This window comes from Colias philodice, chromosome 17 (genome assembly GCF_061535455.1).
Source record: "Colias philodice isolate Cphi_HAF_F1 chromosome 17, ilColPhil1 Martin Lab GWU primary, whole genome shotgun sequence".
In the NCBI taxonomy this organism is placed as follows: Eukaryota; Metazoa; Arthropoda; class Insecta; order Lepidoptera; family Pieridae; genus Colias; species Colias philodice.
This window is the reverse complement of record NC_143102.1, coordinates 2,286,892-2,309,470: the sequence shown is the minus strand read 5'-3', so window position 1 is coordinate 2,309,470 and position 22,579 is coordinate 2,286,892. Positions and strand designations below refer to the sequence as shown.

The following is a 22,579-nucleotide window of genomic DNA, read 5'->3' as shown; positions in this document are numbered from 1 at the left end:
AAAGACATTATGGTAAGTAGAATTTAGACGAAAAAAGTTTGCTTCTTTTCCCATCATTCATGACAAAAAATTGTTCAAACATTTTTCAAACAAATCGTGGCTCCGTGTGAACGCAGCATTACTTCATATTTTTACTTCCATAAATACACAATCAAATTGGTGAAAAACCAATTACCACTTTTCTTTAGATGCATTTATCACATCCAGGTATCATTTAATATAACGAACGTGCAAAAATCGATCTCAATTTATCTTCACACCCTGTGCTCAATTTATGAAGTAAAATAGTTTCATGAAACCAACTAGGGTCAAAATTATAGCAGCTACTTTCTGGCTGCTCTTCAATTGGAATATTACATGTAATGAAAAAGATTACATTGTGTAAGTATGGCAAATAATAATACCTATTGGAAATTATTTAATATTGACGATGATGGTGGAAATCTTAAATAATTATAACTAAACAATTAATTAATACATTCTAATAATAATTTGCCTTTTTCAAAACCACAAATTAGAGCCGTATGCTAAAAATATCAATACGGTTACAGTAGCTAAAAGCAACACGCTATAAAAGTTTAAACTAACAGGAAACATTTTACGTCAATATTTGTGTAAAATAACCGCATCTGGTTTTAACTAAATTATCCGGGAATAGTTAAACTTCATTTAAACTCGTGATAAAAATGCGCCGCAAAAATTTGCACCGGTTAATTTTAAAGCGCTCGACATGTTTTCGTACTCTTATTTTGTTTTGTAGTCTGTGAGTATGTGTAGTATCACGAAATTTTCTTTCTTTCTTTCAAATTCGAAAACCTGTTGTACTGAAAGGTAAAGGACAATTCCTGAACAAAAACGGGTCAGACAACACAGCCGGTACTATATATAGGCAGGAATAGCTTTAGAACTTCTCACATAAATTCTGAAACGTTTATTTTATGCCCTTTTAAAGTGGACTGTATTCCACTTTTTGATTCTAAGACCTATAAACATTGTGGATCTTATGCGTCCAATGTTACTTTGATAAACCAAGATTAAATTAAAAGAGTATAAGAAGACATTATTGGATAAGTTACTCATTATATACTCACTAGCTGCGCTCCGCGGTTTCACCCGCGTGGCTGCGCTCCTGTTGGTCTTAGCGTGATAATACATAGCCTTCCTGGATGAATGAGCTATCTAACACCGAAAGAATTTTTCAAATCGGCCTTATATTTCCTGAGATTAGCGCGTTCAAACAAACAACAGGAGTTGAGCACTGCGGGTAAAACCGCAGGGCGCAGCTAGTAAACAGAATATTGCAAACACAACTTAACAAAAACATCCAATCAAACGCAATCGTTTTCTCAATAGATGTATTATCAATCTTGAAGTGCCGGTTATCGAATGGACTATTATTTATGTGCACAAAGCCTGCCATCTTAGCCTTACCATACAACCCGGTCACTTAGGCAGAAGGCTTATTGCAAACTAATGACTAAATGGTTCTGTTACTAGACTGCATATAGGAACTAGCTGTACCTATACATATAGTATAAAGGTGATAGAATGGTTAAATTGAATTGGAATGTATGATTGTATTGACCGCTACGTGACATACGGGTTATAATTGTAAGGTCCTTTCTAAGTGAAGAAGGCTCTTCCTAGCAGAAAAAATGCATTGTTTCTTTGGTAATAATATAAATTAGAATGTCCTTCTTGCTTCAGTGTTTTGTTAAAGCACACATTTTTTTTATTTAGTTGAATCATTGCGAAAATGTAAAGCGTTGAAGAAGCAGTGTTGAAATCGTAATTTGTTGTTTTCGCCCAAAAAACATAAAATAATTAATGATTACTATAAATATTTTAATTTAATGGGATTCAGTAAAATTACTGATTTATATAATTCTAGTAAAATACAAAAAGGTCTTATTTCCAAGTATTTCAGAACGGTAAAAATATCCCAGAAAATTGAACGAAATTAATTCTGCGTTGTACATGGTTGTACTAAGATTCATTTAATTAACTGAAATATCTAATAAATAAATAGGCTATCTATTTTATTTTTATAATTGTGGTTGCGCTTTGCAGGTTTATAAAACTTCCCTAGTTTAATATTTATTAATTAATGTGTATTTAAAATAGCGCAGTATGTTTTTTTATGCAATGCCTTGAGTAAAGAAATTTCAATCTTTGAACGTCATTCACCATTATATGTAGATTTATCCATCACTAAATCCTAAGAGAATATTCAATTATAAATTGCAATCAATCAACTTAGTAGGTACCAACTTAAGGTAAGATTTTCCCTTACGAAAATCTTCCTATTGTAATATTGTAACCAACAATATAATCCTATTATGGCCTCTTTTCCCGCCAAAAGGCTGTAGATGAAGATCATTTAGTAAATATTTTCCTAGTAATATAAGTGACAATGTAAATATTGGTTGTTTACAGGAAAAATGGACTTGACTCTGGTGTTGTTCTGATGTTCCTTTGGCGTCGATGTATGACATGAAAAATACATAGTTACGTAGCGTGATGGACTTTCATTACAACAATTATTATTAAAACTGATAATGCAGCTTTGTCGCATTAGAGTATATAGGTATATATATTTTATGACTTTATTTCAAATATAATATAATAAAAAATCTACATAATATGTACTTTTCATAAGTTAGATATTCACTCCGCTTAAATATAATATGTATTGTGTTTATATGAGTTTTTACTCAATATCTAGAATATAGGATTTTACATTTATTCTGAAAATAAAACCTTATCTCTGAACAAATATTCTTCTTTATTATTTTGTGAATCTCTACCGATATATTTTTAATTTTTATAAAGCTTAGACACTAATCTTATAACCAAGGAAGAGATTCTAAATATATTTAGTTAATACCAAATACCGCTAATTCTTCAGACAAGCTTTACACCAAAGCCCATGGATTATCATTGCGATAGAACAAGATAATACTTGGTTTGGCCACTTTGCCAAGAACCTACCTGTATTTATACGTAATCTCTAGTTATCTAATCAGCTAAGCTGATCCGCTTCCGTTAAATTAAAAAATATGTCTGTATTTTAATGTAAAAATAATAATTATTGAATGAATATTGTAGCCGAAATAGAGTTTATTTTTAACAATACATTCAAAAAGTATATTGAAATTATACCTGGAAGTAATGTTACTACGTTTTCAGATATGAAACTTATGAAGTAAAATTTTGTATGTACAATCATTTAAAACATAGTGTTAAAACGATGCATATCGCAAAAACTCATCTGAAAATACAACAACAACAGATACTTACACTTTTCAGCTTTAATTAAATTTCAGAACGCTCAACGCTTCTCTTAAATATGGCATTTAAGAAAAACGTGACCTCTGAGCAATTCATATATGGCACACTACAATTGTTGTTTCAAAAATGAATGCGAAATATTTTGTGAGATTAAATAACTTTTATTTATAGAAAAAGACATGTAAATTAAAGATATTATAGAATGTAATACAAACCTTTTTATCATTTAGGTATTGAATTATAAATTAAGGGATTTTAAACGCGATTTATATTAACACGACGTTTCGAACAGCGACCGTGGCCACGCACAAGAAAACATTTCATCAATTTCGTTATATTACCAAAACGTTACTATGGAGTACATTAAAATACGTTTTTAATACTAACCTTGTTACAATCTTACTATACTAACAACTTACAAAAGTTTTAACATATTTAAAGAGAAACGACAGTTAACTGTAAACACGGCTTAATAGAATTAATTTTGAAGTTCTAAACGGCCGATTAGTTTCAGAACACACGAGATGTTAATTAAACTCGACTCCAAGCTTGTTGAGACATCTCTGTCGAACTTCGATTTGAGTTAATAGTCTATGACAAATATATGTTGATATCTGAAGTATTGCTACCAATGTATTACGATCTTTAGTCGTCTTATATTTATTTTATTTATTTCAGATAATTGCAATATCAATATTATTATTGTTAGTATCTTGTTACCTTAAAACTATGTTAGTATTAAAATTACACAATTAATTATTAACAATGCTATTTTAAATCACAATGTGCTTGAGACATGGATTTTAACCCAATGTCTCAAGACATTGCTGGACACGGCGCATCATGGATGCCGCTCTTTTCCGCACGATTGCGTGGAATCCGTCAGTGTAACATTTGCATTTCAGATTGAAGAAAAACCTGATAGCCATGAAGATACAAATAATTATAAGTTTTAATGATGTGGTCTGAAACTTACCGCTGTTTTATACTCCAATGTAGCTCTCAGCAATAGCCTATTGAGATGTAAGCCTTTTGCTTCTTTCAATAAGTAAAAAGAAGAAATCACTCATAAGTCGCCATCTGTGCTGTGTCTTCTTTTAGCATGAGTTTTCTTTTTGTAATTTTGTTGGCAGTACAATAAATTAAATTAATAAATAAATGTGTGAATTTTCCATGTATGAAAATTTTATAACAAAGGATTTTTTATTTATCTAACGAGGTTTTTTTATATATTTAGATAATATTATTAACGTGAAAGTTTGTGAGGATGGATGAATAGATGGATGGATACTTGTTAATCTTCCACATAGAAACCACTGAACAGATTCTTATGATAATTAGCAGAAAAAATAACATATTAGCTATAGAAATACCTGTAATAGTGTAGTTTAATGTGAAATCGCGCTATAAAACTAGTATAACAATAAACCTGGGTTACATACAGTCCTTAAATGACTAAGAACCTAAATACGGTCGAATAAAATGACCTAGACATCTTGACCTTGAGTCATTAAAGAGAGTCATAAACTCATCTTTTATATTTACGACAGTGTTAATTACGTTTTTATTAAACAAGGTTATATTTCATTTCGGAATAAGAACAAATATTGTATGAAAGTGTCTTGATTTACTCGAATGTTTTATCCATAGGATTAATAAAACTCTTTAATAGGATATAAGTAATTTATATTTAGGTAATTAAGAAGAGTACCTATATGCTTCTATTTAACACTCTTTTTTATAGAAAAATAAAAAAATGTACTTTTTATAACGAAAACAGTTAAATCAAATATTTTAAGTTTTACTGTTTAAATGAAATTGACTACCAACATTAAAATAGAAAAGATAAAAATATAAGTTTCAAATATCCTTTACAGTTATTTTTAAACGCACCATTTCTTTAAAAGAAAAACAGTTAACAAGTTTTAATTAAAAATAAATATAGGAATCAAAGCGATTCAGAAAAATTGTAAACTATACCGTATTCTTGGTGCTTCGTTAAGAAGAATTTTCTAGACTAAAAGGAATTATTTTCCTTTTGACTATTTCGTTAAGTAATAAATAAGTTAAACTCAAGCGACTTTGCTAAGACCATTACTTAAATATGTTAACCCTGAAAAGTGTGCTGGTTGTAACATACATGCAATCTATGTCTTTATCAAATATGCATTAGCTATTTTTCGTATTATCAATAAATATTTTGATACTTTTATTTAGAAACAAATACTTTAGAAATATTTAAAATATTTTAACTAGATTGATTTGTGTTTTCTTGATACAAAAATGTTATATTCTTGGCGTATTGTGGCAAAACGAATCTTTCTATTTTCTTGAACGAATATCATCTGAATGCATATTGACAAAGTTTCAATATTTTGTATAGAAATCCTGTTGCAAGTGAAATAAATATAGGTAAAAGAATATGACTGGCATATGGCTATACGGTTCATTTGATATCTGTCTAGATATCACAACCATTGTTGACCATAACAAGAAACATTTTATTTTATAATATCTATAAAGTATGCATTTGTCTACCACTACATAGAATAAAACAAAGTTGTCTTCTGTATGTCCCTATATATGATCTTTAAAACTACACAACAAATTTTTATGCGCTTTTTTATAGATACAGTGCTTCTCGAGAAAGGTTTAAGAAAACATTTATTAAGTTATAGACAAAACGGTCGAAAGGTAAGTATTTACATCTATTATTAACTCGATCAACAAGCTGGAAATTTTTGATCATTCAGAGTTGAAAGCACTTCGCGGTCGGAGAGAATTGAATGTTCAACACTACGGGATGTAATTGCTATTTTAAGCATCCCTGTTAGTCGACAAACACTTTTACTGTGGACGTTTTAAATGTAAGCCTTATAGAACAATAAATGGTTGATTGTTATAAGATTTTTTTATGAAATATTGAGTATAACCGCTTCATGAAAGCATCTTATAAAATAGGTAATACGGAAAAAAAATTGTGCTCGTGCCGTTTTACATCACTTGTAACTCAAGAACCGCTGAAAATATTTCAATGATTTTAAGTATTTCTCCATTTGGATGAAGATAAAAACTGTTCAAATTTTCAGAAACCTACCGATTAACCTAGTCGGGGTTAGCAGAAAATTTATACATTTCACAATAAGAGTTTCACTCTTAATAGTACAACTTACGACTACTTATTAGTCGTAAATTCAGAATTCCAACTGTATCGAATCATTATTTAATTTTGGTATGTTGTGTGGAATGTAGCTGAAATTCGTTGGATTGAGAAATTCGTCCTGCCGGTCCATGTATGCTTATTTCATTAATTCGGTTTCCTTTGAAATTGCTGCACGCAAAACTATATTTATTAACATTTTAACCAAACAATTTTTCTTTTAGATAAATTCTCTTCATTAATTATTTTTGAGCATAAAATATCATGTCGATCACATCATGCCTTAAAGTACCTAGTAATACATGTATAAAAATTTAATGCTATTCTATACGAGCATAGAAATTTTCAGCCTTCGGCCCATCTCAGAATGGGAATTAATGAAACCATGAAAATCCTAACGATGACCCCTCTTTCTTTGACCATTAATATATTCTTTTCCTTCTACTATCAATCCATATATCTATATCTAAGCATATAAAAATGACGATTTAAATAAATACGACGAATTTTACACCTCGATAACCATCCTCTACAGATTATGAAGCGAAGCTTAATACTAATTTAAAAACATACGTATCAAATGTATTTTATGAGCGTTTAAATGAAAATGTCTTGTCACAAAGAGATTTAGTCCCATTTGTACTGCTTATTAAATTTGGGACAATTGAAATCTTGAAAGTGCCTTATTACTTTTGTCGTATACACTTTGCATTTTGTTTCTTTGTCAACGGAGGAGTCTTTTTAGGCTTTTTAGGTATTTTGTCTTCATTTAGAAAAATCTTTCATATATGGACAATCAAGATAATCAATTATTTGAAAAAAAGTTACAAAACTTCGCCTGAATATGATCACTACACTACACGATACTTGTGAGTACAGATTTTAAACCAAGATCATCCTTGATTTCTAACTCTCTCTAAACTATGTGCGGTTACTAAGGCAAAATAAAATAGGAAGATCTAATAATCCCAATTCCCATATCTTAAAGCCTGAAAATTACACTTGCATCATAACATATTCCATCACGCTCCAAGAATTCATAACCACGAAAATTAAATCAAAATTGTCATCAATTTAAATCCCATGGCAACCCTGCTTGAAAATGTTCATAAAACCATGCAAACATTCGAAGATTACACCTTAACTTGAGCTTTATGAGTTCGTAAAATGATGATTACACCATGAAGGCACTTTTCACCATAGCCTAAGAATACATCAAAATATTGTTGTCATTACCATAATGAGCCATGAAATCTTCATTCCTTAAAGTATTTTTAAATTGTTACGTGATGTGATAATAATAATAATTATCTTATGTGAGATATTAAATTTACCAAGCCTTGTTAGCTTGGGCATAACACAGAATAAGTAGTATGTTACATTGGTAAACATGCCAAATATTTGCACTAGAGAGCCTTCTTTGATGTTTAAAACTTATGCAAGACTAGAATTTGAAACTTTTTAAACTAGAGCTTTATCAATTATTAGCTACTTCTAACCTCAAAAATACTGAAAATATTGAAAAAGTCTTATCGTCACAACAGCCAGTTTCACTTATATGTAGTACCTATCTATTTTCGTTTAAAACGAATCTATAACGCAATCTTACCGCAAACAAAAAACATCAAGCAAAAAAATATATTTTAAAAACGAATTTTAAAGTCGACTGAGTGAAGTAATACTCTTAAAATCATGTTTTCTATCCACAAAGCACTACATTGTTTCTATTCTACCAAAAGCTATGGAAAAACTTCATTTCTATGAAAGCTTTAGTGATAATACATTTGAAATGCAGTCACGTATTTAATTGTGGATATCAAACAATACTTTTGTAGTGACATAAGTACAAATATGTATCATGTATCATTTAATTGAGCTTACTGTGGGACTAGGTCGATTTGTGTAATAATGTCCTATAATATTTATTTATTTATTTATACTGTTTTATTTCTATTTTTTTTATAATGTAAGTACCTACTAAAGTAATATTTAGACCTAATGTCTATATATTTTGTAATGTAAACGTTTTTGCACATTTTCATCAACAGTTTTATTTTTAATGTTTAAGAAACTTCTTGAAAGATTGATATTTTTGTGAAAGTTTCTAAAAAAATAGCAGTAATTGATATTTGTGTTGTTTAAATTTCTGAAATGGCTGGAATTATATTGAAGAAATAAAAGTTTCTTCAAGGGTGTGTCATTGACCTTTAAGTTTCAGTATCACATACACAATTAAGACGAATCTCAAGCTAAAATTCCCTTGGAATATCCCTACTAACAAAATAATTATATGCGAATGTACGCATTGTACTTCTATAACACTTCTATACGTATCTTATATAACACAACCCTTCATTACTGAGGTATAACAAAACTTTAACAAGACATACAAAATTTGAAGTTACAAATGAAGTAATAAGTAAGAACGCGTAATTATAAACTCAAAACTTCCTTTTCACAACTAGATCAAATTTATATTAAGCAAAATGAGCAACAGGTTTCAATTAAACAACTCTTTAAAATTTATGAGGTAATCATACATTTTATAACACATAAAAACACAGTCATTTTAACTAAGAAGCTTTTCCTGCAGACAGTTATAATTTTCACATAAACAAAAATAGTGTCAAACCTTCCTCCTTTTTGACGTCAAAAAAGGATAACAAAAAGTGGTTTATAAAACAGAATCAACGCACAAATTAATTAAATATTATTTTAGAATTTACCGTATACCTAAAGTCTTGAATAACAAGAGGCAACTTTTATCTAACAGATTACGATATTGAAATAACTAAAGACATAATGCTATATTATGATTAATCTCAAGTATTTTCCAAGCACGTAGTTCGGAATCTTCTGCGTAGTTGCCATCAACATTATACGATTACCATGTTTACGCATATTGAATATTTTATAAGCTTACTCGCTTATCGAGAAATTTCATTTTCTATTTAATAATTATTGGGAAACATATTATTTAATATTGTGTAATTGGAAGTTAAATTCCACATTTCTCAAGGATACGTTCTTATGTACAGTCTATACTGAAATTTCGGTATTAATTAATCAATACTTAATATTATAAATGCGAAAATAACTCTGTCTGTCTGTCTGTTACTCAATCACGCCTTAACTACTGAACCAATTCGCATCAAATTTGGTATAGAGATATTTTGATACCCGAGAAAGGACATAGGATAGGTTTTATCCCGGAAATCCCACGGGAACGGGAACTATGCGGGTTTTTATTTGACTGCGCGGGCGATGCCGCGGGTGGAAAGCTAGTAAGTACAAAATATATTGGTACGTTGAAGCAAAGTTAACGCCATATTACGTTAATTTATCAAGAACTAATTGAAAAATTCTCAAGCAAAACATAAATTACAAATGCTATTATATACTAATTAAGTTTTAGTAGAAAATTAGAAATATATAATACCAGTAAACACGTGATATAAAATAGAAAATTATAGCAGTAAATTCAGATTCTTCGTCGCGAATATCTAGACTTGGAATAAATTATTTCCTTGTTGATTTATCGCTTCTTCTTAGTTACCATGTGTGGCGCGTTGGGTTTCTACACTCCATTATGTGTGAATAATATGTAAATACGAAACAGGCGAAAATCCTTTGTTTCTGAAGTATGGAAATGTACTAATAAATTACGAAAACAATGTATCTTACATTGCTTTTGATGAAATATATATTTGCGCAATAGTAATTGCAAACATATTATCGTTTGATTCAACATAATAACATTCTGTAGTTCTCGTCTGTTGATATTAAGGGCAAAGTCAAGGGCAGGGCCGACCGGACCGTATCCTCTTCCTTACCCTTTCCAATTACGGCCTTTTTTTATTTTTCTCATAGTTTTTTCTTTATTCCCTTCCTTTTAACATCGGCTTTCCCTTTGTATAGGCATAAGATCTGCAAACCGTCTTGTTAAAATGTTTATGGGTGGTGGTAGCGCTTACCATCAGGTGCCCCAACAGTTCCTTTGCTGACGTATAAAAAGAAAAATCCAGTTAAATGAACTTACATAATAGTGTAAAATATATGTTATGTCTAACTGGCTAGACAACTAGACTTTCTAATGGTAGCTCATGTGTTAACAACTCTTCGGGACGAGACGATGTTTTAATTATAGTTTTATTTAACGCCATAATTCAATTACCTAACATCTCTATCTCAAATAGCATTTATATGTGTACTTTTCAAAATTTTAAGTGTGTATATTGATTGAAAAAAAGATATATGCGATCAGTCCTACATATTTCCTTTTTTTAACTACCTTAAATATTCATTTGAATTCAAGTGAAATAATTACTAGATTTTTATTTTTGAAGTGAAAACTGCTTTAGCGGCGTTGAGCACTTTTTCTGTAATGTGTATAAACTATCTTAAACTCGCGTCAGGACACGTGACCTGATCGAAAAAGCGTAAGACGGATGGAGAGTAGACAGCTATCCCCTCTCTACTACGCGCGTTTTCACTTCTGACGGCACTCCCGGAGTGCAACCCGTCTTTTATACCATGACACTGTGATATTAACATAATATAATATCGACTGTATTGCGCTAATCCGATACAAAATTCTAATAATCTCATCGAACACATCAAACACTAATTATAACAAAAGCGCTATTATAAAAGTTGAAGCGTAAACAATTCGTGTAGCTTCGAATAAACAAATTTGCCTGACGTTTAATTGCCCGCCGTGACATGACAGCCCATCACGTAACGTGACGTTCGCGTGTTTATATATTTTGCTTCATTGCCTTCGCTAATTACTAACTCTTACATTTTAAAGGGCAAAGCTGGGATAATTGCTCTGTACTAGCGCGGAGTAGTGGGACAGCTGTACAGTTCTTGGCTGTAATTAAAAATCGACTGAAATATATCTGACACAATTTAACGATTGTGTTTTTAATTTACACACTTATCATAACCACTCAAATCGCTATCGGGAAATAAAGATTATCCTACATAAGGGTCTAAACTTTTGGCACCCGATCATAGAAATCTAAATAACAAGACACATAGAAGTGCTATTATGTCATAATTAGTATGAAAACCACTGTCGCCAAAATCCACACATTTAAAACGATATCTAGACAGTTCACACAAGTAAACTATGCCTTTTATTGGACAGCTTCATTTTAATGAAAACTAACATAAATAATAAATTTCGCATTTTAATATGTACCCTAAATCACGACTTTACGGTTTATTTTAGTATAACAACCCTAGGTACGTAAGATGTTTTGTTTCCTTTTGCTTAGAAACTTCAAATACGAAAAAGTTCGGCTACTCGACAACAGAGGGCGTTAATTTTTGATAGATATAACTTTTAACCTCAACGCATAGAAATAAGGTTGAAATTTCATTAACGTTCATTCAACGCTTTAGTGATGTAAGACTTCATCAGCTTGTTATCGATAGTTAAGTGATAGTTAACAAATAAGAAATATATAGTTGTTGATTTTAATACAGTGGTAGGCTCATCTCGTGGGCCCACGGCAGACTGTAGGTACATATAGGTATAAGAAATAAAAACATGTTATGTACTTAAATATTTATTTATATATATATACAAACTAGTATATACAAATAACAAAACAGTGTCTGTACATTATATACATATTAAAAAAAAATGGAGGGGGTTTAGAAACTGAGTTTAAATTTGAAAATCTCGAACACCTGATGCAGAACCGCGCCAGACCACCAAAAATTATAAGAGTTATAACAATTACTTAATGTACGTCTTTTTGTTGTGACATTGAAATCATCTTCTTTGAAATGTTTTGAACATATCCTACTATAGCCTGTAGGGAACCAATTTCTTTTCCCAGTCGCGGATATCCATTCGTCCTTAATGTCAGGACGGCGTTGTGGAAATCTACAAATAATATATTTAACATAAAATAGTTTTGTCAACCTAAGCGAAGAATGTCCTTTATTGTATATTTAATTAATGTGATTCTGTATCGACAGTAAAATTGTCCGAAAATGATTGTATCGATGTACTTAGTTTAAAAAGTTATATATCAGTTATAAAAATAAAATAGAATTCAAATTAAAATATAATCCAATTATTCCATCAGTCGTCATATTACGCAAAAAAACATCGTATTACGATATCGAAAAATTTTAACACATCACATCACTAGCTTGCGACTATTTACTCTTTATCGTTAACAATGCAGTACATTGCTTCTTGTAATTGTAATTTGATAACATCTGGCCGTTATAACAACCGACCTGTCAGATGTTGACAATAGTAAAAGGCAATGTATAGCTAAACGTGATGAGAGGAACGGTTGACTGTGTCATTCGTATTGCTTGTAAATATTGTTTAATTTTAAGGGAAAACGGCAATATTTATAAACAAAAATACTTGCCGGTGAAATGTTATTCCTTTATTAGTATAATTACAATTAATGGAAGAATTTCCGCACTGGGAAATGCTGCAACACACCATGTTTACTCACGCACGTGTCAGAAACAACTGAACAAGCGACCACCAAGCGACGAACAGACTTGTGGAATGGTAACCACCTGAGCGGCGACAATGTCACGCGCGCTTACGACTTCTAGTGTCTAGTTATTTAGATTTCTATGCACCCGATATTTCGCAGAATAGGACTCAAACCCTCGTTGAGAAAATTGTCCTTTTAGAAGTTCTGAGATTCTTTTATGCGGATGTTGTAATGATAAGATCATCTCTGATCCCAGTAAATCTCTTTTTTATTTTTAAAGACATTGGCTTTTATGTTATAACCTTACTTTATATATCTTAGATCAAATTTATTCCGTTCTTGAAGATTCACGTGTCAATACTAAAAGACTAAAGTACTTCCATGAAATGGTGTCACGCGAAGACGTGATAAGTTGCAGCCATTTCCTACAATTGAATTCAGGGTAGAATCTTAACCTTTTATCTGTATCTATATATTCCTTAGACTTCACTTACCGCTATGGTTACAGTCGCAACGTCTTAATGGATTTGACGTGAGGAATCAATATTTGCCTCAATTATGGGAGTGACGTAACTGTGACCTTCCGAAGATGCATTATGTATGCAATTTTAAATCTCTCATTTTTTATGCTCACTTAATAACTATAAGGTCAAGGTGAATGTGATTTTGTATTATCATATATTCAAAACAAATTCCTAAATCTATAAAATTCTTTATTAAAAACACATTCCATAGATTTATAGTAACTAACTAAATTTAAAAAGGGCACTCCACGCTATGAAACTTTGTAGTTTGAGAGTGATTAAAAATGAAACCGGTGTTTTACTGAACCTGCCAATTTCAACGTATAAAAAATAAATAAAGATACTGAACGATAAGAATAATACCTACTATGTGCCGCGGCTTCAACGATCGATGAATACTCATGATATTATATCAAAGCTATTTTGTCACGCAAGCACATGGCGATTCGCATACATTTTGTTCAACTGAATTCGAAGTGCATTACTAAATCACTCTTTCATCAGAAAATATTATGTGATATAAAAATACTATTTAAGATCATGATGGTTTAGCTGATACTTAATTTATTTTTCAAGTACATTATTAAACGATTAAACTCTATTTTGTATAAGAATACTGAATACCTAAAAATAACATTATGAAAATTTACGTGTTACAAGCATCACACACACAGTTCGACTTATTACAGTATACCATACTGTATTAGTTTGTATCTATAACACATATTATTTCGGGATTTAAAAGCATCTTTTTTCTCAGCTGTTTTTGAAAGCAATAGAAATAATTTTAATCAACTATACACGTACTTATAACTGACTGGTAACAGCATTTCACTCGCCAATATTACTCGACGTCAATCCAAGAATATTAAACATTTGTTTGATTGAACAATAAAACACAATAGAATATAAAATGCAACAAGCCTCAGCATTAATTAAGCCGGGAAGTTGAAGACAATTGCTGATTGCAAGTCTTTATGAAACAACGTTTTATATTAAACATTCTATTTTTATTATCATTGAGCAATAATAAAATATAGAGCAGTGGTGGCATTGGTTAGAAGCTCGGACTTCAATCAAAAAAAAATTAAAAACATGATTTTTCCATTTATCTGCACATTAAATACATCACCACTGCTTCAAACGGTGATGAAAAACATGGTTAGGAAACCATTAATTTTAAAATGTCCACAAATGAAAGGTTTGATTCCTTCCGATAATTTGATGTCCACACATCAGCAGTTGCCAGCATTTGACCAGCGTGGTGGATCATTATCCAATTGAATTGAAAGAACTATTGTTCGGAAGGCTGAGCCTGTGTCCCTACAGCGGTAACAAATATGAAGATGATGATGATGATGATGATGATGAATAATAAAATAAAATCGTGAATTAAAAATAATAAATACCTTATACTTTCTGAAATATATTTGTTCGACCTGGCTTTACTAAGCCTGAAGTAATATCATTGATCAAAAAAGTATTCTATGTGCTAATCCAAGGCATAAACTACCTTTGTGCCCGTATTGCTATTGTATATGAATTACATTATAACAATAAACTCGCTCAGCAATCCAGGCTTGCGATTTCAGTCCAATATTCTAGGGTTCAACAGAGCGAAATAACAAAAGTTATAATTATCTTTATATTACTTACCTAATTTAAATGTTAAAAAATAACACTTTTTATCTAAACAGCGCTTTATTTCTAAGGAGTCCCAGACCGAAAAATGTCGACGAAATGAATAATGCCATTAATTCAATGCCAGATGCCAGATTCCTTTTCAAAATAATAATGTGCAGCTTACAATATTTTATTAGAATCCCCTCGTGCGAAGATAAGAAAAATAAATTAAACCACTTTTTTTGCTGTTGAGAGGTTTCTATGGAACGTCGTCCGTCATTTTATCAATGGAGAATGGAGATACTTCCCAAACACTCCCAATATATAAGATTCTTTAAAGTTTACATTTTATTTATACAGTATGTAAACTCGTGCGTTTCATACTTCTTGTTTATAAACTTCTTCGAGATGTAAACAAATGCTCAAAGGCGTATGAGTTAGTGAGACTGGTCGTAAATCTAAACAAACTTATATGTAGTTTTTAATATCTAGTAGCAATTATGTGAACATTGTACATACAACATTGTAACCGAGTTGTGTGTTAGGTGCATTTACATCAAACGAGCGAATGCTCATTCTAACCCCACTATGTCAATTTATTTTAGGTGTAGAGTGTGTATAGTACAGGCGTAGAGCATACTTTCGTTGTTATTAGTGCTTTCGAAAAGATTATATGCAATATTCTAATACAAAACAACACTGAATACGAGTTTTCGTTTACACTAAAAGATCACGAATGAATGGACTTGCTCTCTTCTTGCTCTCAGTTTGTTTGATGTAAATGCACCATTATACAAACATAAAAGAAGCACGGTACATTTTTCACAGCGAAACCTTTTAAACCTGTGTATTCTAGAAAGTACGAGAAATCTCCACAAGGATGTAGGAAGTGAAAACAATTAATTCTCAGTCAGATTAATGCGTTGTTCGTAAGTTGTTGTTAGTGGCCATTAGCAGTCGCTAAGAAATTAAAGAACATTAATTTTACCTTTACTTCCATTAACCCAGATACAAAGGTCAACGCACTCATAAATTAACATTTTTGTAGTGAATTAATGGAAAATCTGAAACAGATTATAAATAGGTACTGAATTATTTTCTGTCTAGACAAAGCGTCACAAATGATAATTAAAAAGTATTTAGACACAACTCGTCTTTTATATATTTATTCATTGAGTCTTCTTACTTGTATATTATCTCTTTGAAATAAATTTTAAAATTAATGCCGTATTGCATATCAATGGTTATATTACAAGTAAAGTAGGTAACTATAATTATAGTAGGTAACTAAACTAAATATAGTAGGTATATAAGACTTTGATACATAATAATTACACATTGATTTCAGCTATAACAATATCTATTAATATTTCTTTTATAATTGGAATAGCTATCAAATGCAAAAAGATTTAATAATTATCGAGGATATCACGGGAACGGATCCATAATTAAAATCTTAATCTCTTCTCTTGATTCGATTAGACCAGAAGTCAGATTAATAGATCCCATTGAGACCTTAAAGAGGAAAACAGGAATCAACCAGCTTTCATCTCGCAGAATAAATATCATTAACAGCCCTATCCATGTCCGGTCGCACGTGAATGGCCGTAATTACATCCTTATAGTACGAGATCGAATTGGAGTATTTGTTTGGAACTACTATGATCGTAGATTTTAATCAACTTTAAGTAAGGTTTCGATTAATAGGCGACTAACACTGAGTTTCAGTCGAACTCTGATCCATTATCTATGAACTAAAGTGCACTTTTTGAATGCATGGTAAATTTTAATAATTTCTTTTTATATACAAAAATATTGATCAAATAATATCCAGTCATGAGATAAATGAGATAGAGAAAACTAAAATGGTTACTTAACAGCACTAAACACAAAATTGTTCTTCTTTCAAATAGGTTGTACAAAAAAGGAATATTTCGTGCTGATTAGAACTTCATTTTTCTCATATAATTTTCTCTTTAGAATTAGGATTACAAAAATTTACACTACATAAAATTCAATTTCATTAGAAATAATTGTTTCATGCATTTGTTACATTAGATATTCATAAAGCATACAGCGGAGAGCAAGCGACATTTTCCGCTCTCAGAATTTTACTGAAAATGTTTGTTAAAAATAAATGTTATAACAGATTTATATTTAAAAAACGGAACTCGTTCGTTCTCTTCCTAGTTAATATATAATCAACGTTCTCAAGTAAAGCCATGAAATTTAAATAAAAACAATACGTTGTTCCTTTGTTAGTAGTTATTTTTGCTGTTTTATTTAAAACTTTAAAATGTTGATTTTTTAAACACAAATTCGTTTGAACACGTGCAACCACAATCCAGATTTTGTCGACGTTCATCGATACTTTTGAAACTTGGCACCTTTGCATGCTTATCATTTTCAATCTAGTGCTATGTTCTCTTTACTGGAAAGGAACAGGAAAATGGTAATAGAGTCCTTTCATCAAACAAGAACTTTTCGTTTTATACTATAATCAATTTTCAGGAACAATCTTCATAATATGCATGTTTAAAATTGCCAAAGATGGAATCTGATTCTATTTAAATAAAACTAGATTAATTTGACGATTTTTTTTGTTTATTTATAAAATATAATGTTGCATTTACACCAAACGTGTGAATGCTCATTCTAACCCCAATATGTGAAATTCTTTTAGTGTAAACAGGCGTAGAGCATTTTTTCGTGCTTTGAAAAAGATTCTATGCAATGTTCTAATACTGAACGACTTACGTCACTGAATACTAGTTTTCGTATACACTAAAATATTAAGAAATAATGCTCTTGCTAGCTAGACTCTATCTCTATGTTCATTTGAAGTAAAGGTACCGTAAGAGTCATAACTCAAAATACTTGAAACATAAATTATAATTATTAAAACCTTTTGCCAATAATATAGTTCTATCACAAATTTTACTGCCACCTCCCGGTCCATGATATGATCACGTATCTTCAACACGTGAGCACTAAGCCGGGGGGTAAATGTCAATTTTACGAGTGCCCTTATCACGAGATTACATTTGAGGGCAACTTCGAGGCGTTTATACCTATTTATGGACAATAAACTTTGAGGGTAGGTAGGAAAATAGAAATAAAAACCTATTCTTTGAATATCCTTGGTTCTTACTATACAGAACGTATGTCAAGGCTCATGAACGTAAAATATACTATTTATGAAGCTCGATTTTACTCGCAGGTGAACCTTTGACCGAAATCACGTATTTCTAATGTATTATTCTGGTACAAAAGCTACATCACTGCCAAGTTTGATCAAACTCTGTTCAGTTTGCACTGAAAGAGCAACATACATACACACATACATACAATACACATTCATCCATCCATCCTCACGTTAATAATTGTAATAACATTTCACTGTGGTAAAGAAAAGCTGCAAATAATGACATGAAAATGCAAGGCACAGAGCACTGACAAGTGTGATAATGAAAGGAAGTTTTGGGAGAATATTAAAGCAAAAGTACCTTCCACAAAAGGTACGTGGCCCAAAAAGTTGGCAAAGGAAACTTCAGGCTTTCATTAGTTCAGACTTCCTTACATAGGTACTTATTACATTACTACATATTTATAACTCAAAAACAGCGTGACTTTTATGATAGCATTGAAAAATGATTTTATAGCTAGTGACCTTTCGATACGTCATTGGTATATAGTACACGGACCGCTTCAAGCAGTTGAGACAGACGGCTTGAAGCCGCGACCGCGCGATGAACTACACATTCATTCACTGCCGCTACAAACCGCGCAGTTGACGGTTTGAAGCGGTCGCGACGGCTCGACCAGATTTTTCTCTGTACCAAATAAAATAATAACTATTGCAATAATCCAAATGCTTTTGAGGAAAATTAATGAAGCGATATGCTATTACCATCTGTTTATAAGTAACTTATAAATAGAAATAACATCGGTAGAGGAAAGCTCTTCTATTTTAAACGGGCTTCTGATAAAAGCAACTTTATTATACAGTTTTCTTAGACGTCATAGATCCCCATTTATATTCATATAAGATGATGCAAACACCGATGTTGCATTAGGTTATATTGATGCATACTTTCTTAGCACGAGGGACTCAGTTGCATTTGTATAACGATGCACATTTTAGTAACATCAATCTGTTCGCAGACAGCTTTAAGATATCGCTGAAAGAATTTAGAAGTTTCCGTAATTTAAAGTCAGTGCATTTAAATGATATATACTATGTGCTTATATCCTATTCTTTCGATGGCTTAGTTACAATTTATCGGTAGTAGAATGGAACTGGCTTGTGTGGTTCTTTTAGTTTTTTGTTGATAAAATACGGATTAAAGGCACGTCACGTAAAATCACTGTTTCCTATTGATATTAAATAATTATGAATGGATATGAATAGGAAACTTTAGAAATTTCCGGATTCAAATTCAGTACATAGGTATTAATACTTAATGTACTTAATTTATTTATTAATAGCCGAATCTTCTCAATTCTTTAATTTTATTTCAAACCATTGAGATTTATGCGGTGTGAACATACTTATTGATACTGAATGAAACAATTCCTATTCAGATAATATTATATTTTATATTTCAATAAAATGATTATATTCTAATAATGAATGCATTTTCTTTATGACGAAATAACGATTATACACTTATATAAATTGAATTATTACATAAATAAATACTAAATTCAGACACCAATAAATAGAAGGCGATATCTCGATACGGATTAATGAATGAACTGAGAAAATACAATCCATCAAGTGATTGATGATATTTAGTCTCCGAAATAGAGAAGCATCTCATTAATTTGTTGGATTTATACAAATAACGCCATTCCCCTTATAAATGCTTGTAATACGTATGAGTAGTAATTGATAGAACGCATAGCTGTTACTGTACATTTTTTTTTGGTTCGATAATCTTAGAAGTTGAAAGGAATTATGGAAAAGAAAACACAATTGTTTATCTATTAATAAATCTTACAGTTTGTAGTATCGAGTGCAGCATTCATACATAAATATTATTTAATAAAATTAAATAAAAATAAGTAGATATCGTAATAATGTTCATTTTCAAAAACCGTCATATGAAATCAAAAATTACTTTCTTCTTTTGATCACGTAATATGAATCTGTTTTCAGCAAAGCTTAAATAAATTTAATAGCCTACGAGCTTCATAACAATTTTCTAGTTTCTTACAGTATTAAGCTCTACGACGTAGCGTCGTAGGTAAGTCTACGCCATATATTGCACGTTCGTAACTTTTTAATATAGTTTCTTTCTTCTCTACGTGAAATTTTAAAGAGATATGTTTGGAGGGAATATTACTTCAATATTATGTTGGTTAAAAGAAAAGAGAAAAGATTATTTAAAATAAAGTACACAATTAAAATCTAATACTTGACAGTATTGAATCCATTTCAACCAAAAATTCGTTTATCAAATACTAAACCCTTCGTTATTCTAGGCCTAGTTTTGTACAAACTTACTGAACCTTTTCGACCTATGTGACCTTAACCCTACTCAATACTTTTCAATTCATTATTGTAATTGAAGTTATTCTGTAACCTCAGATATCCAAATACCTTAAATAAATAGTTATTTTCCAATCATATTAAATTGCGTTGAGAGATTAATCTCTAATAAGATAAAACTTTTATTTTATTTGTCTAAATAAATTCTTTTGGAATTTCAATTTTTTTATATAACATGATTTTATTGGCTAAGATTATGCTTATTATGTTGAGCTCTAACAAGATATTTTATTCTTCTAACAATCATTACTAATTAATTACTCAAATTATATCAAAGTTAAAGTTAAAAGCTAACTCGTTAAAGATTGAATAATATTAAACATGTTTATTCATAACAATAAATGAAAAAATAAAAATCGGTCCAGTCGTCCGCCAGTTATTTATGGCGCATACACGACTTTGCTTTGTACACACAAAATTGTTTTCGTAACAACGAATGAAAGTTAATCCTCACTAAATAAATCTTCAACTAGCATCAGTCCATGTTTCTTCTTATTGCATACATTCATCTATGAAGGTTAGGCTTTAATCCAGTAGACTGACCAACTGACTCATGTCGTAGCAAAGCGTATGTTGGCATTTTCTTATCGCCCCATTTTTATTTCACGTCTTGGATCAGTAATAAAGTGGATAATTTCATGCAATTTAATGTCTACTCTTTCGTATACTCGTAGGTACTCTTGAGCCCTGAAACTTTTTTACTCGCAGGCATTCATTCTCCAATTTATCTAATAGAAATTGGACTCAATCATATAATACATCATCGAATAGAACCACAACAATTCCAGATAAACAAGATGGGATTCAAGAAAATAATAATAGATTTTATTTCCAGATATGTACAATGGCAGACTACAACGACACATTACTGCTAAACGACACTGACACCTACAAGCCGTATTCACAAAGACCGGAAACGTACATAGTGCCCATACTGTTCGCTTTCATCTTCATCATTGGAGTGGTTGGTAATGGGACCCTGGTCGCTGTGTTTATAAGACACAAGGCTATGCGAAACGTCCCTAACACGTAAGTAATTTATGTTAGTAGTATTGCTCCCGCAGTTTCTCTTGCGTTGACTAAATCGTTATAAAATTATACACATCTTCTTCGATAACCACGCTATCCTTTGCTGAAAAGAAAATTAGAATTGGTGCAGTGGTTTTTTGAGTTTTTCGTGATGGACAGACTATCAGACCGACAGACGTGAATGAAGATAGCTGTATATATAGTAGATTTTTTTTTGTAGAATCTATAAAATCTACTAGTAGGTTAGTACTATGTAATAAAAATTTACAATCACTTTTAGCAATTTCATTTAAACAAAGAAAATAATCTTGAAGCCAAGTTCTAAAAATAACGCAAGATAAAATAAACTGTGATTCTTTGCAAAATGAAGCAATTTCCGAACGAAGTTATTCCGTCCCGAAACGGTATAATTTTTGGGCATCAAGATAATTTTCTTTTTGCATGCCAATAATAAACGGTCATTAGATAGGGATTTATTCAATTAACATCGCTTTTATTTTATTATAGTACTAGCGGTCCGCCCCGGCTTCGCCCGTGGTACATATTTACGTTTTCTCTACATAAAAACCATCCTCGTACTTCAAGGAATATAATAAAAAAATAATTATCGAAATCGGTTCAGCCGTTCTCGAGTTATGCGCTTACCAACACATTTTGCGATTCATTTTTATATATAAGATTTCTTTGATATCAAAGCATAGCAGAAAGAAAATAATAATACCTGTATTTAGTCTGTGGCCATAAAAACAAATTTTGGTTTTTTAAACTTTTTAATACTAGGGAAGGTCACAAATCGTTCAGAGTCTGTTACTGTCATGATTACGCAAATGACTTCGGTGTATTTTTTTTTAAATAATATCCTATAAAGATATAATATACAGATTTAATAATTAATTTGAGAATTGAGTGTATAAATTTC

General features: G+C 30.9%; 1 protein-coding gene and 1 long non-coding RNA gene across 2 annotated transcripts in view; one reads left to right on the top strand and one right to left on the bottom strand.

Moving 5' to 3' along the window:
• The window catches only part of LOC149480885 (uncharacterized), a 462,413-nt gene extending 451,475 nt beyond the window's left edge, over positions 1-10,938 (bottom strand). The window contains exon 1 of the long non-coding RNA XR_016316923.1: positions 10,877-10,938. This is a non-coding gene — a long non-coding RNA (uncharacterized LOC149480885). The remainder of the gene's footprint in view (positions 1-10,876) is intronic.
• Positions 1-22,579, top strand: part of LOC149480882 (neuropeptide CCHamide-1 receptor-like) — a 127,658-nt gene that overhangs the window by 36,910 nt on the left and 68,169 nt on the right. Inside the window, exon 2 of the mRNA XM_089705757.1 lies at positions 21,467-21,660. Coding sequence (XP_089561883.1) covers positions 21,476-21,660 — 185 coding nt within the window. The 5' untranslated portion in view covers positions 21,467-21,475. The remainder of the gene's footprint in view (positions 1-21,466; positions 21,661-22,579) is intronic.